The following is a 16,922-nucleotide window of genomic DNA, read 5'->3' as shown; positions in this document are numbered from 1 at the left end:
ACCTGTACGCCTTACGTCATTTACATTTCCTTACGTGCAAAAGGAAAAGGTTTGGATTAGATCGCTTTGAATGACCCTCAAAACCTAAATTTTGGATTTCTCAACTTGAAGGGAAGCTCTCAGAACTTACACTCTCAGAACCGCAGAGGGAAGAGAGCAGAAGGCTACTTGAACCCAGCCAAGGTCCGACGGCCAACCCCCGGAACCCGAACAGGATAGCCCCGCCCCTTCCCAGATGCCCCGCGGGCGGTGACGCGCTGACGTAACGGGCCTGCGTGGGGACGTCGCTGGGTCGTCGGCTTCGGCGCAATCTTCCCGGGTTACACCAAACTGAAGCGGTGCGGTGGGCGGCGCCAGGCTGGGCAGTACAATGAACCTGCGGCTAACGGCCGAACCCCGGCCGAGCACCGGATCGGAAGACATGTAGCGGGGGTCAACTTTCTTTAACCGAAAAGGTGAACGCCGCGGAGCGCGGGGCATCGGGTGAGGGAATGGATTGAGTCTGGGGAGCCGAGCGGCGGCGGTCAGTGCAGCTACCCCAGGATCGTGGCGCCTTCCCGCCCTGGGCCGACGGAGCCTCGCGGCCCCCGTGGCTGCTGCCAGCCCCGCGCTTCTTCCCGCGCTGCTTGTCCTGGTGTGTGTGGAGATTTGATCTGCTTTTCGGTGTAAAGGGGGTTCGTAATAAACCACACTCCACCCAGAGACCTTTCGGGGACCAGATTTTAATTACTGCCTTAAATGTCCTGCAGACAAGACACTCCCCCATACACACTCAAAATCCTATCTTTTAAATGCAAAGGAAGTTCATATGCTGTGTAACAGAGCCTGGGAGGAGGGGGGAGAGCTAATTTCGGTTGTTATCCTAGCATCTTTTAAGTAACCATCAATCTCCCACATAGCCTTTTTAAAAATCTATCGATATAAAGATAATTTATTATAAAGCATCGAACAGCCATCTATTGCTCTAGCATCCTACAACCCCTCCCCCCATACATCTTTTTTACAAAATTTGATTTTTTATGTAAGGAGGTTCATCATAAACAGTGCATCAGCCAGAGGTGTGGTGGAGGAGGCTGAATCCAACCGCTGTCCTAACATTCTTCAAATAATCTCTTCTCACATTTTTTTTTTTAATCTGCTTTTTAGTATAAAAGGGCAGCTAACTGGCATAGTGGATAGAGTGCCAGGTTTGGAATCAGGAAGACTCTTCCTAAATTCAAATCTGGCTTCAGACCTTATTAGCTGTAACAAGTGATGAGACACTTAATTTAAGCCTGTTTGGCTCTGTTTCCTCATCTGAGATGTTTGCCAAGAAAACCCCAATGGGATGTTGGAAAAAACTGAAAAAACAACAATTTCGGTGTAAAGGAGAGTTTACACAAACCACACAGGCCAGAGGTGTGAAGGTTAATTTCAGTTGCTATGCTAGCATCTTGGAAATAGTCCCTTCTGATACGTACCCTTTCTCAGAATTTCTCTACTATTAGGAATTGTAGAAGGTGGAATACATTTGTCACCAGGAAAAGTTTAATAAGTTTATTAAACTTTCTTCCCACTTTTCCCTTATACTCAGAAAGACCCCCAACACTCCCCCCTCAGGAAAAAAAAAATCCAAACCCCATACATATACCCTTCTAAAATGAGTGGTGATTATTCTAATTCCAGTTCCTACTAGGAGTAAATCTCTACCTTTTTTTTCCCTTCTCAGGGGTCAGGGTGGGTTTCAACTGGTGGCCAGAAAATGATCGACTCAGTGAAGCTCCGGAGAGAGAGTGCTGCAGATTTCTTTTCTCACTATGAATATCTTTGTGCACTTCAAGATTCTATACCTCTGCCTGTTGTGAGAGCCAACCTGAGGCTGGGGGTGCTCGATTTCAATGCAGATCGCCTTAAGCTCCTGGACTGGGCACCTTTGCTAAGTGCTCTTAGGATAAATAAAAACTTGCCCTCTGTTGCCATCAGGAGTTCATATCAACCAGGTTTTGGAGATTCAGGTTTGTGGTTCAGAACTGAAATGCTACTTAAATCTTTAGGCTGCTTTTGGGTTCACAAGAAGAGAATGTGTGAAATTTTAAGCAATTGGGAAATTACATTTCCATTGGTAGGTGGGTGGGTACCCCTAGGCTTTAACTGTAATAACTGTGCCCCATAGAGTAGATTTAAGATGTGAGGAAAGTAGAATATTCTTCATTAGTTTTCTCGAAGTAAATTTAAAGAAGCATTTTCTTGTGGCAAAATTTTACTAGGAAAAAATTGTAGGAGCAGAGTTGGCATTCAGACAGTCGCCATTCATTAAGCACATGCATGCACCAGGCACTGTGCTTTCCAATCCAAATCATTTAATTACAAATCCATTATTCTTTTCATTACATTGAATTGTTTTCTACTTTAGCTTTAATTCATCATTTTGTATGTGGCATTTATCGTGTACTTACTTTGCTACACGGTATCATAAAATAGCTTTGCACAAAACTATTTTCTAACTTTCTAACACCTCTTGTTTGCTACTTAGGGATTCAAAAGTAATTTAATAAATGGAATAGTAGTGATATATAATATTCCCAGTAAGTTATTTTAATATAGCTTAGTGCTATATGCTTAGTACTTGTACTAAAGTGTTGAAGGAAATTAGGTGGTACAGTAATTAAGAGTTCCTGGCCTGGAATCAGGATTGACTTCAGATCTATCAGTGTGATCCAAGTCAAGTCAAGTCACTTAATCCCTGTCTGCTTCCCTTTCCTCATCTTTAAATTGAGGATAATAATGAGATCTGCTTCATAAGGTTGTGAGGATTAAATGAGATACTTGTAAAGTACTTAGTACAGTGCCCGACACATAGTAGGCAGTTAATAAATGTTACTTTTTATTACTAAAATTACTGAGGATATTCATTGGCTCATAGATATAGTGTGGGAATGGACTTGAGTGATTGTCTAGTCCAGCCCCATCATTTTATCTTTGCTTTTGAAAAATCAACTTAATCGATAACATTTTTCCTTTGTCATTTCAACTCAATTCTCCAGATTCTGGAATTCTCCCAGGGGACAAAGAAGAACCACTAAGTTGAGGTTTCTAATTTTGTAACTTCTGATAGTATAGATGATATTCTGTCCTGTTAGCTCTTTTCTCCCAGTAAGGGTTAAGGGTGTGTTTCATTACCAATAGAGTTGTGACTCTGCTTTTCATTCATATTGTATTCCTTGTATGTATTTTTCTTTTTGGTTCTACTTGTTTCTTTTTGCTCCACTTCATACATATCTTCCCCCATTGCTCTGAATTCTTGTTATCCTTCTTTTCTTACTATCCAGTAATCTATAAAATTCACATGGAATTTATTTTGGCCATTCTCCAGTCATTGATACCCACTTGGTTCCTAACTCTTTGCTACCATGAAGAGCACTGTCATGAATGTTTTGGTTATATTTCGAACCTTTGTTTTTTTTGTATCTTTGGATTACATATCCAATAATGGTTTAATCACCATTTTAAATAGTCCCAAATTGAAATCTAGGCTGTTTAGACCCTTCAGAAATCTACCAACACTCATTCATCAATGTGTATTTTCCCACAGATATCAAGCATTGTTCATTTTTGTTCATTTGTCTTGTGAGGTAAAACTTAAGAGTATTTTTAGTTTCATAAATAATTTGGGACATGTTTTGAAACATTTCTAGTTTGTAATTTGAAAACTATAATGACTATTGGGGTTAAAATCTTGTCAATTCCACATATATTTTGAATATCAGACTTTTATTAATATTTATGAAAATATTTTCCCCACACTGCAGTTTCTCTTAATTCTGTTTTCATTAGTGAATGAAGCTTTTTAATTTTGTGTAGTCAAAATTGTCTTTTATTTTCTAAAAATTTACCTCACAGCTGGATGAGATGGCATACAGTTATAATCCCAGCTACTGGGGAGTCTGAGACTGGCTGATTCCTTGAGATCCAGAGTTCTGAGCTGCAGTGGGCTATGCCAATCAGGTATTCCCACTAAGTTTAGTATGAATATGGTGTGCCCCTGGGAGTGGGCAAGCCACAAGGTTGCCTAGGGAGGACCAATCAGCAAAGGACAGAAGTGGAGCAGGTTAAAGTTCTGAGAGTATCAGTGAGAGGAGTCCTTAAGATTTCCCTAATTTTTTCCAGCCTGGGCAAGATAGGGGAGATCCATTATATTTTTGCTTTCTTTTTTTTAAGTACCTGTAGGCATAGTTCTGAAAGATATTTCATTGCATTTTCATCTAAAAATGTTTATGGTCTTTTTATACTTGTTTACATCCATTTATGCTTACTGTGATACATGTATAAGGAAGCTGCATCAAACAAGTAGCCCTGTAGCATGCTACCTGAAAAAATTTTTCTCACATTAGTCTGCATTCCATCAAAATGGGATTAATCTCTTTACTCCTAAGCACTTAGAATTCCATTCTTTTTTGCACAATCCCTTTATATTCCTTACTTTCCCTCTACTTGTCAAATCATTGCTCATCCTTTAATGTTTACTCAAATACTACATCTAAGAAATTAGCCTTCTCTGACCTCCATAGGTGACAACAAACTTTTCTCTTAGATCTCACACTTTGTTTTATATTTGTAACATGATTAATGCAATTAATCTTGTATATTATAGCTCTTAACCATTTGCTAAAATTTTCTGCTCTTAGAGACAGTTACCTAAACTTTTTTTCTTTCCTCGTGTAGTTGTTTAATATTTGTATTTATGTGCAAAGTTGGAAAAGGGGAAATAGCTTCTTCACACAGAATCTGTTTCTTAATGTAGGAAAAAAGAATATCCTACATAAGCTTTTTTTGGTTGTCTTTGGGACAAATTTTCTTTGGTAACAACTTTGAAAAACATTTTTTTCTAGCTTTCGATAGGTATAAAGGCTATTCTAAAAGGCGAATTCCTACAATTAGATCCAAAGAAGTGACCATCCAAATATGTAAAGCTGTTAAAGGCTGTTTAAGTGTATCTACTACTCTGAAGAACCTAGAACTTCAGGGATTATATTTAAGAGAACGAGATTTAATATTGTTAACAAGGGTAAGGTTTCTAAAATTCATCATGGCAACATTTAATACTAATTCTGTTTATTTTATTTTATAATCCTCATGTATTTTTAATGATATGATTTTTTTTTCCCCATTGAAGGGATTGAATAAATCAGCATCTTTGGTACATCTATCTCTAGCAAATTGTCCAATTGGAGATGGAGGTTTAGAAAGTGAGTTTTTAATTTATTTTTCCTGCCAGCTGTCCTAATCTTACTTATTTTTCAGAAGTCAGACCAAGTCTTCTAGCATGAAGCTAACTGCAAACTTCTCCTACCACTACAGAACATTATGCTGAGCTCCCCAATCTCTTAACCTTTTTTATTATTTTGCACTATTATTAGTTAGCACTTAATTGTATCTTGTTTTGTATTGTCATTTTTAAAAAATGAGCATTGTATTGTCTTCTCAAATAGATTATGTAGTTGCTGAGGTCAGGAATTGTCTATGCTTTCCTTGTAGTCCTCCTTGGATGATAACAATGCAATCATAGACATATAGTTCTTATTTAATAAATTCTTAATGATTGAAAACAGAAACAAATGAAAAAAGATTGTACAGCATGTGATTTTTGGAGAAATTGTTTTAATAATTACATAGAAATTAAAGCATAGACGGGAAGAAACATTTATAATTTGTGCTTTCAAAATACAGGAAAATTCTTGGTGTATCAAAAGCATATTCCAAACTCTCAGACGGTATAATTTTTAGTTAGCTAACTTGTGATTTTTGTAAATTAGAATAACATTGTAATTAAAATAGACTTACTTGTCATGTCTTTTCTGTTTCACAGGGTTGAGATATATATAGGTATTACAAAAACTTAGTAATTCAAAATAGCTACTGAATAAGAATAGATTCAGAAAAGTGCATAATGACTTTTTATGTCTAATCTGTTGTCTTTGGTTTCTCTATTGTTTTTAGCTATCTGTCAAAGTGTTAAGACCTCAATAACCCTCAAGACTGTAAACTTCTCAGGGTGTAATCTAACTTGGCGTGGAGCAGAACATCTGGCCAATATCTTAAAGGTAATTCATATTTGAACTTTAATCTTAATAACAGTGCATCTGGCACACATAAAAATGACTCTTGATCAAAATTTTTATTTTCTTAGATGACCAAACACAAAGTGAATGAAGCTATTGCTAAAGAGAAGTGACTAGATTTTGGTATTTGGAAGATACCTATAATTCTGGTTGTTCTAACCACACATAATTCTCACAGCTTTTCCATTTATATATGGAATTTCACTTGAGAAGCTTGCTTGTTTTTTTTTTTTTTTTAATAATGTATGATGGTGAATACTTCTGATTAAATAATTGTAGGAGGCAGATAGCGTGGTATGATGGAAAGTTTATTGACTAGTAGTTAGAGATGGATTTTAGTCCTGTTCTGTTTCAGCATGCTTTTATATGACCTTGCTCAAATCATTTTAATTTACTTCTGCTTATTTTTAAAGCATGAAGTTAAGAAGCTTGCCATAGCAGTTGTCTAAATAATCTTTTATCTGCTTTAGTATACATTGTGTTCATACTTACTATATTGAATCCTGCAGTTTTAAAATCTTAGTGATCATTTCTTCATCTAATATAGAAAAAAACAAAACCTATTAGAGTTGAAAAGCTTGCCCCAGTTTGTACATTTTAGTTTTTACTTAACCTTGTTTTCAAATTTGTTTTCATGGCCTATTGGTAGCATATATAATTTTAGAATTTAATAGATCATTTTATAAATGATTTTGTTTATCTGAGTATTGGTTATCCCCAGAAACATTTCATTTGTCTAAATCTTTCAAGTACCAGGCAATAAAGAGGCATGAGGATGTGTGGGCAGAAAGTCTTCGCTATCGGAACCCTGATCTGGATGGCATGGCGGGCTTGCAGCGTCTTTCACTCAACTGCAACATCCTTATTGGTGATCAGGGTGCCAAGGCTTTTGCAGAATGTCTTTGTGAAACTTTGTGGCTGAGAGGTTGGTAAAAACATTCATTTGGGTGGGGGGGAGGGGATGGATTGTAGTAGAAGTGACCTCCGATCTGCTCTGTCATGACAAGTATGAAAATGACTAATTACAAAATTCTTTGCTTTGCTCTATTGTAGAATAAGGAATTTTAGTTTTATTTTTATCCTGGTTTTCAGAATGTTAGTTGATAAATAATGTTGAAACAAGGGACAGTACATACAAAATCTTTAGGGTTAGGGTTAGGGGTTTTACCTATATTTAAAGCTTATTTGGTTTAGAGAAGTGCCTTTATTGACTCCTCACTCCTAGGAAACATTGCTTAGAAAATTCTTTATAGCCTTTTCTTTATTCTTTTTTGCTTTTATTTAGCGAGAGAAAGAGAGAGTGTGTGTATGTGTGTATGTGTGTGTGTATATGAAAGTCTTATATCTAAAAGATATAAAATACTGTATTTTGAATATTTTAATATAATTTTTGTTTTTAATAAAATATATGAAATGTTTTTTCAAATGTCTATAAAATCTTAGTGTGTTTTTTTTTAATATTTTATTTTATTTTATAATAAATTTATATTGACAGAATCCATGCCAGGGTAATTTTTTTACAACATTATCCCTTGCACTCGCTTCTGTTCCGATTTTTCCCCTCCCTCCCTCCACCCCTCCCCTAGATGGCAAGTAGTCCTATATATGTTGGATATGTTGCAGTATATCCTAGATACAATATATGTTTGCAGAACTGAGCAGTTCTCTTGTTGCACAGGGAGAATTGGATTCAGAAGGTAAAAACAACTTGGAAAGAAAAACAAAAATGCAAATAGTTCACATTCGTATCCCAGTGTTCTTTCTTTGGGTGTAGCTGCTTCTGTCCATCATTTATCAATTGAACCTGAGTCTTTGTCAAAGAAATCCACTTCCATCAGAATACATCCTCATATAATATCGTTGTCAAAGTGTAAAGTGATCTCCTGGTTCTGCTCATTTCACTTAGCATCAGTTCATGTAAGTCTCTCCAAGCCTCTCTGTATTCATCCTGCTGGTCATTTCTTACAGAACAATAATATTCCATAACATTCATATACCACAATTTACCCAACCATTCTCCAATTGATGGGCATTCATTCAATTTCCAGTTTCTCGCCACTACAAACAGGGCTGCCACAAACATTTTGGCACATACAGGTCATTTTCCCTTCTTTAGTGTTTCTTTGGGATATAAGCCCAATAGAAACACTGCTGGGTATGCACAATTTGATAACTTTTTGGGCATAATTCCAGATTGCTCTCCAGAATGGTTGGATTTGTTCACAGTTCCACCAACAATGTATCAGTGTCCCAGTTTTCCCGCATCCCCTCCAACATTCATCATTATTTTTTCCTGTCATCTTAGCCAATCTGACAAGTGTATAGTGGTATCTCAGAGTTGTCTTAATTTGCATTTCTCTGATCAATAATGATTTGGAACACTCTTTCATATGAGTGGTAATAGTTTCAATTTCATCATCTGAAAATTGTCTGTTCATATCCTTTGACCATTTATCAATTGGAGAATGGCTTGATTTCTTATAAATTTGAGTCAGTTCTCTATATATTTTGGAAATGAGGCCTTTATCAGAACCTTTAACTGTGAAGATGTTTTCCCAGTTTGTTGCTTCCCTTCTAATCTTGTTTGCATTAGTTTTGTTTGTACAAAGGCTTTTTAATTTGATGTAATCAAAATTTTCTATTTTGTGATCAGTAATGGTCTCTAGTTCATCTTTGGTCACAAATTTCTTTCTCCTCCACAAGTCTGAGAGATAAACTATTCTATGTTCCTCTAATTTATTTATAATCTCGTTCTTTATGCCTAGGTCATGGACCCATTTTGATCTTATCTTGGTATATGGTGTTAAGTGTGGGTCCATGCCTAATTTCTGCCATACTAATTTCCAGTTATCCCAGCAGTTTTTATCAAATAATGAATTCTTATCCCAAAAGTTAGGATCTTTGGGTTTGTCAAACACTAGATAACTATAGTTGACTATTCTGTCTTGTGAACCTAACCTTTTCCCCTGATCAACTAATCTATTTCTTAGCCAATACCAAATGGTTTTGGTGACTGCTGCTTTATAATATAATTTTAGATCAGGTACAGCTAGGCCACCTTCATTTGATATTTTTTTCATTGATTCCCTTGAGATTCTCGACTTTTTATTGTTCCATATGAATTTTGTTGTTATTTTTCCTAGATCATTAAAATATTTTCTTGGAAGTCTGATTGGTATAGCACTAAATAAATAGATTAGTTTAGGGAGTATTGTCATCTTTATTATATTCGCTCGGCCTATCCAAGAGCACTTAATATTTTTCCAATTATTTAAGTCTGACTTTATTTGTGTGGAAACTTTTTTGTATTTTTGCTCATATAATTCCTGACTTTCCTTTGGTAGATAGATTCCCAAATATTTTATGCTATCAACAGTTATTCTGAATGGAATTTCTCTTTGTATCTCTTGCTGTTGGATTTTGTTGGTGAATCTTAGTGCTGTTTTAAGCTTTAATGGTATAATGGTATAAAAGAGCACTAAAACTTTTGGAAAACTCTTATCTTTTTTTTTTTCTGGGTTTTTCATAATTTTTCCCTCTTAACATTCTTTCTCTTCTTTTTTAACTCTTATCTTTTGCCCTTCCCTCCATTTTTACTGTTGTGGGTCCTTTTCTCTCACCTTTCTTCACATACCTTACAGATCTTTTATTATCATCTATCCAGTCTTAGTCTGGAGTTTCACTCCATAGTTGCCTATTGGACATTTCAAACTGAATTTTCCCAGCACAGCTCAAGCTCAGTGTATCTAAAATAGAACTCCTATCTTTTCTCTAAACACTCTCTTCCTCCCAATCTCCCTATGTCTAAGGCTTCACCACTTTTCCAGGCTCCCAGGTTTAAAACTTTATTTTCCTTTTCTTTTTAAGTTACTCATGTCTTATACTCAGTTGTCACATCTTGCTATTTCTGACTTTTTAGTGTAAGGTCCACCCCTTGTGTTGCACAGCCACCATCTTATTTCTGGCCCTTGTTACCTCTTATGTAGATTTATTGCAACAGCCTCTTACTTTGTCTCCCAGCATCAAGTCTTTCTCTATTCCAGTACATCTTCCACACAACTTTAGTGATTTTCCTTAAGTGTTCTAATCAGAGGAATAAGCCACAATCTTTATTGTCTCTGGACAACTATAAATTCCTCTGTTTGGCTTTAAAACACCCTTATCAGCTTGACTCCAGACTATCTTTCCTGCATAACTGTACATTTCTCTTCCTTCTGAACTCTATGATATAGCCAAACTTAGTCTTCCCTTTGCTCCTCACACATGATGCTCTGTCTCCCACCTCTGTACCTTTATATTGACCACCCCCAATTCCTCAAATGTGTTTTTTCCTCATGTCTGCCCCATCTCTTTCCTCAAAATGTATCTCAAAAGCCTCAGCCTGTGTCAAGCCTCTTGACTGCTAGAGCCTTCTCTCACAAAATCTCGTAATTTTATACTATTTTATACTTACTCTCTTTGCATTTATTCTGCTTGTGTGCTTGTCTCTCCCACTAAAATGTAAGCTCTTTGTATCACAAGGACTGAGGACAAAGTAGGTGTAATAAATACTTGTTAATTTTGAATTATATGATAATATTGAGTTTTATTTTTGTGTATGTGTATATATGCACACATAATAATATTGAGTTAATAATAAAGATAATAAATACTTGTTACTATTGAGTCTGTGAGAGTCTTGTTTGGCTGATTATTGAGACCAGGTAGATTATGATTAGGAGATGTAGTAGAAAATTTTTACTTCTAACTCTTGCTAATAAACCAATAAATTTGTTATGATTAGATTGATTAGTTATGGTATTTTTGCCATAACTATGAAAGTTTATCAGTATGATTTTGGTCCTGGGCACTAATAGAAAATGTAATACAGATTTTCTTTCCTCACCCCATTAAAAATGAAAGGAATTTAAAACTCATTGATATTTTTAATTTAACTTATTTAAAAATTAGTTTACATTTCTTTGTGCATACATGTAGTGTTAGCAACCCAGAAATGTTTTGAGTAACAGGAAACTAGTTAGAATTAAAATAAAAATCTTCAAAAAACATAATTTAATCATGAAGTGGTTTTGAAGTCTCTGCTCTGACACTTGCTATGTGACTTTAGACAAGTCTTCTAGTCTCTGTGGAACTCAGTTTCCTTGTGTGTAATATAGAGAAAATATTAAGCATCGGCCTTGAAATCAGGAGGACTTAAGTTCAAATTTGGCTTCAGACACTTAACACTTCCTAGTTGTGTGTCCCTGGGCAAGCCACTTAACCCCAGTTTCCTCAGCAAAAAAGAAAGAAAGAAAGAAAGAAAACAGTACTCACATTTCCCACCCTCCTCCTGAGGGGTATTTTTGTATATTTTTGTATAATCTGAATATTTATACAGATATGATGGTGTTGATGACGATAAAAAGAAAATGAAGAAGGCACCTCACATGTCAGTTAGATCTGTGATGGTAAATTTAAAAGTCTTTTGTAAGAGTCATATTGGATAAGTAGACATAAATAGATTGTGATATCCATGTAAATGAGATTATAGATCCATTTCAGTAATAAATGTAATAATGTAAAAAAAGATATTCCATATATGAGGAGTGATGACTGCATGTTAAATATATAAATTGGTAAGTTGAAGTATTTTTTCTTATTTCAAGCACTTGATCTGCAGCAGTGTGGACTTAGCAATGAGGGAGCTAAAACTCTTCTAAAAGCCCTGGAAGGAAATACAACCATGGTGATTCTGGATATAAGAAAAAACCCACTAGTTGGTATGTTAAATTTATTTTACTTAATTAATCATGACAGAGCTTAAGGAAAAGTGTTCAGAATATAAATATTAGCAAGTTCACTCTATCTCAGCTTCTTTTACATTTTTTTAAAGGGGATTTTTGTATTATTAAATGGGTTATACAAGTAAATAGTTCCTGGTTGTTCTGTGATGAAGACAGGGTGGGTTTTCGTCCTTTGTAATTATAGGCCTGGAACTGAAGAATAATGTTAGCATGTTATTATGTAATTTTTTGCTACGGTTTTGTCTGCCACTTGATGTTTGGCCCAGTAGGGTGGAAGTGCCCTTTGCTCCAACTCAGTTGAACTGTTTATCCTTATCAGGACTGTATACTATTAAATATTTTGACTTTCAGTATTTCAATACACATAAGTATCTCCCTAACCTTTATTTTTCTTTCCCTTCTTTGTCTGTTAGACCAGTTAGAACCTATTTCCTTACAGGGAGTCTTAGCTTAACATTCTGTTGCAAAGGTGAATTTTTTAACCAATAAATTCATAATGTTTCTATGATCTTTGAGATTATGCTTAGAATATTTAGAATGTACTTCATATCTCTTGTTTACTACATTTTTGTTGGAAGACCTTTACCCCTAGAGTCTGAGATCCTCTAGAGGTGCTACTGGAGTTTCTAAGAGTATATTAGGTGATTTCAGCAACGATGGAGTAAAAATGTCAAGCAAAAAAATATTTTTCAGGCCTCTTCATCCATTCTTCCATCTACATCACTTGTTATTGACAAAAAAGCCTTTGGGAAGAAATTTATATGTAGAAATAACCTCAAATGCTTTTCAGGGGAAAGGAAAATATACACAAAGAGGCCACTTGTATATAAATACAATAATAAGAATTTTCCCTCTTTCTGGAAAAGAGACAGCAGTGGTATTTGGTTTGTTTTTTGTTTGAAAACAAAAACATGCAGAATCATTGAAAAAAATTGTAATTTAATTGTCATTTTACTTATAGATCATTCTTTGATGAAATCAGTTATTGAGAGAGCTGTACAGAATGGAAAGAGTGCTAAATCAGAGGTATGGTGTACTTTTTATTTTGTCCAGAAGGATTTGCTGATGTATTCTTTAATAGCAAAGGCACACATGAAATTCATTTTTCAATTACAAGTCAGCCATTTTCTGGCTAATAACATAAAGGCAATCTTATACTTTTCCTTCAGTTAGTATTGCCAAAGATTATATTGCTAATTATATCACCAAAAGAAAGTTAAACACATTTTTTATTTATTTAAAATTATAATTGCTGGCTGAAGCCAAAACCTCATAAGTTGCTTGTCACTGAAATGTAGTATTTTACTTCTCTTTTCTAGTACAAGTGGTTAAGTTCTCCAACTTTAAAGGACCTTTTCAAAACTAAACAGAAAAAAAGAACTATAATTCTGGGAAGTGGTCGAAAAGGAAAAGCTACTATTCGTATTGGTAACCCTGCTTTTTTAACGCCGCTTGGAAGTTCCCCCTGTAATATTTACTTACTTTTTTTTATGGGTGCTCAAAAAATTCAGCAACAGAGCTTCAGAATTGAAATGTGCTCGAAATACTATACTGTATTAAAAATATAAATGATGACTTTGTTCAAATTGTGAACATTTTAATGATGATAATTTGGCACAGGCATAATATTTTCAACTTTTTAGAGAAAAATCAACTTAGGAAAAAAGTGCTTCTAATTAAACTCCTGTCCAACACCCCAATCCTAACTTATTTGTCCTGTTGGGGATTTTTATATTGACTGTTATGAGAAGAATATCTGTTTATTCTAATATTTTGCAAGTAAATTTTGAGGAAGGGTTTTGATGAAGAGTAAAACCTAAAGGTAATGTTTTTTAAAATCTGTAATATTTCTGACGATATCTCTTTTCCTCTGTCTTTCTCCCTTCCCTTATGTACATTTACCTAAAGTGAATGAATGAAGTGCGAAAACTGAAAATAAATATGAGAATGTGTCTGATATTTTTGGAGGAGGACATATCTACATTTATTTTTTGAAATATTTAAAAAATGGTTCACTAATTCAGATGAAATAGATTTAAAGTGAGAATTTGTCTTTGAGTAATACATTGGAAGATTAGATATTTTCATTCAAAGACTTGCCAAATTTGAGTATATCTAGATTTTTGAAATTATAGCTGTAATTCCATGATCAAGTATAGTTAAAATTTATATATTTTTTAAAAGTCTCATAAACTTCTATGCTGTTAGAATTTTTAAAATACTATGAGCAAAGGCTAAGAACTCAGTTCTTTTTCTTTCAGTCTCTTTTTCTTTCAGTTTCTTTTTCTCCTCTCATTTGCTCTTGGTGATCAGCCTTTTTTATATGCTATCTTGTGGTTGGATGAGAATGGTCTTGGGAAGATAATATCTATGTAGGAAAATAACAAGATTGCTTTTATTGTAGATTGTAGGCACTTTAAGGAAACTTAAGAACATAGATGGTCTTTGCTGTACTTTTACGTGAAAAAAGTGTGTCCCAAGCCAAAAACAAAAGAAACAAGCTTGCTTATTTGTTAGGGAGCTTTTATATTTATTTTCTTGAGCAGGAATTTTGATTGATTATATACTTATTTTGTAGAACAGTTTTTCCCTGACAGTAGGGAAAAAGAGCCTACTTTTCCCCCCTGTTATACAGATTTTAACAGGTATTATGCAATTTTATGAAAAATAAATTCTTAGGTCAAAAGTTATCTTTTAAAAAGTCTAAATGAGAGGCACAACAGATAACATAAAATTAAATGTGTTAATAAATATATAGTAAAATTAAGTACATTTTGCTCCCAAATTAAAACATGTTTTTTCCATGGTCAGCTGTGATTTTTTTTTTTTCCTTATTCTGAAACCTTTAAAATGGTTCATTCTAAAAGAAGGAATTCTGGAAGGAGTCTCATTCTTAATTGAACTTCTCTTACAAATAAATAGGGGTCCAAGTGTTGGGTTGTTTGTTTTTTTTTTTTTTTTTTTTGGTAATGAAAAGATTCCTTAGATTTATACTAAATAAGTGGATCAAAATGGATAATTTTCATAAAGGATTTGATTAGATTTAAAATGTAGCTTTTACAGCTTTATAAATACTGATACATTAGAGCAATTATTAATGAGAAAGAATGGTTGTTAAAATTTTTATTGTTGATTCAAAAGTTAATCATTATTTTATTACCCATGATAAGATATACAATTTAGTGAATTTTGAGATTATTTCATTCATCAGTATAAATAACAAATCCATTTGTTTCTTTTCATCGTGTTCAGTTCTTGTTCAAGCTGTTCTACTGTTCCCACAGATGATCCACTCAAATTTGATAACCTGTATAATAATTTGGTACGTCATGTGCTATACAGGAGAATTTTTTTTTTCTGAACCTGAGATTTCATCAAGGAAATTACCTTCTTCAATACAGATTATCAAATCCTCTATAACTTTTTAGATTTAGAAAGTGACTTTCTAAAGTCCTGGCAAAGGCCACATACTATTATTATGTACCACCTTATCTCTCAAATAGAGCTAACATAGCAGTCCTGTGGGGATTAGATGTGGAAACCAAGTGTGAATTCTTTCCCAATGCCAACCCTGTGGGTACATGAGAAGGACATGTTCAGTGAGGACATTATATTTTTTGAGCTCTTTAATTTGCATAGTAGAGAGTTAAATCAGAATAGTGTTAAAGTCTGTCCTTCTGACACATGTTGACTCAAGTCTAAGCAAGTCACATAATTAATGCCAACATATAGCAGTGGAAGTTTCTCACTGTTGAGTCCTGTACTAATGACATCATAGATGTACTCCTATCCTTTTATTAATATAAATAGCCTTAAATCATCCTTTAAATATTATACATCTTTGACTTCACACCAGTTCTTTTATTGGAAGATACATATAACAATGATCTTTAAAAGAGATTAGATTACAAAGTGGAAAGAGGTAGTTAGACTAAAGATTTGCCTACCATTATTATTTCTAAATATTTAAATTACATCAAATAATGAACAAAATAATTAGTATATAAAAAGAAATGCTTTATTAAAAAAATATTCATTATTACCTTAAGAATTCATGTTACATTTACAAGATTTCTTGAAATCAGACAAATCATTGTTTACATACAGAATATTATAGGTAAATTTCTATAACTTAATAGTGGTATCTGATAATATATAATAAAGTGTCTTGGAATAAAAAAAGTTTGGTATGGTGGCTAGAGTTGGCTTTATAGTGAGGAAGGTCCGGATCCTAATTTGTGGTGAGGAAGATTTGTATTCAAATGCTACTTCTCCCATATACTAGCTGTTACCCTGAGCAAGGTATTCAATAGCTAAGTGCCTCAGGCAACTCTCTTGAGACAAAATTGGATGAAGGAACCCACTTTCTCCTTAGTGGGAGCTTCCTATATTAAGGAAATCCCAAATCCTTCCTAAGAATAAAAATATTCATAAAATTCTTAATATGGTTAAGGAAAGTGAAAATGTGACACGTTTGCAAGCTGTGATGGGCTACTGAAAAAGTAATTTTGTTTCTTGGGCTTTTTCATACTTGCTTCAGTAATTTGGAGGCACAAAGGTAAGTACTTCAAATTGGTGTCCAGATTAGTAATCAATTTCAGAAAGTATAATTGCAGTATTTAGTATATGCTGCAAAGTAAAAATTCAATATCACGTTTAGACATGTTAAGAAAAAAATAAATAACACAAGATGAACTAAATTTTAATGTAATTAGTGAGTTATGAATTTTTGCCATGGGCATGGTAGAGTAAAAATCATATAAAGATTTGCAAATTACTGACAGTGATTAGGACATCTTTTATACTGTGTACTTATTTTACATGCCATTTGAAATGCTAGGAGAGTTGAACTTGACTAATAAATTCTTGCAAATATATAAAAACCTAACTAAAGTGTTTTTAATGTTGTAAGAGGAAATTCAATTTTTGAATGTAAATGTAAGCTTTTACTGTCCTTTCTACTTATTCATAAGTCATAATTCTGTCTTGATCATTAAAATAAATATACAATGATAATATATTAATACGATTATGAGCTAAT

General features: G+C 34.1%; 1 protein-coding gene across 2 annotated transcripts in view; it reads left to right on the top strand.

Moving 5' to 3' along the window:
- Positions 1-302: 302 nt before the first annotated feature.
- Positions 303-16,922, top strand: part of CEP78 (centrosomal protein 78) — a 39,906-nt gene continuing 23,286 nt past the window's right edge. Inside the window, exons 1-10 of one of the 2 annotated variants that reach the window (XM_051966601.1) lie at positions 303-455; positions 1,709-1,994; positions 4,869-5,044; positions 5,153-5,225; positions 5,977-6,080; positions 6,849-7,023; positions 11,744-11,857; positions 12,843-12,907; positions 13,201-13,309; positions 16,422-16,439. In XM_051966601.1, the coding sequence (XP_051822561.1) occupies positions 1,742-1,994; positions 4,869-5,044; positions 5,153-5,225; positions 5,977-6,080; positions 6,849-7,023; positions 11,744-11,857; positions 12,843-12,907; positions 13,201-13,309; positions 16,422-16,439 (1,087 nt within the window). In that variant the 5' untranslated portion in view covers positions 303-455; positions 1,709-1,741. The remainder of the gene's footprint in view (positions 456-1,708; positions 1,995-4,868; positions 5,045-5,152; positions 5,226-5,976; positions 6,081-6,848; positions 7,024-11,743; positions 11,858-12,842; positions 12,908-13,200; positions 13,310-16,421; positions 16,440-16,922) is intronic. The other variant, XM_051966609.1, reaches the window with a different exon arrangement.

This window comes from Antechinus flavipes, chromosome 1 (assembly GCF_016432865.1).
Source record: "Antechinus flavipes isolate AdamAnt ecotype Samford, QLD, Australia chromosome 1, AdamAnt_v2, whole genome shotgun sequence".
In the NCBI taxonomy this organism is placed as follows: Eukaryota; Metazoa; Chordata; class Mammalia; order Dasyuromorphia; family Dasyuridae; genus Antechinus; species Antechinus flavipes.
This window is presented reverse-complemented; position numbering and strand designations above follow the sequence as displayed.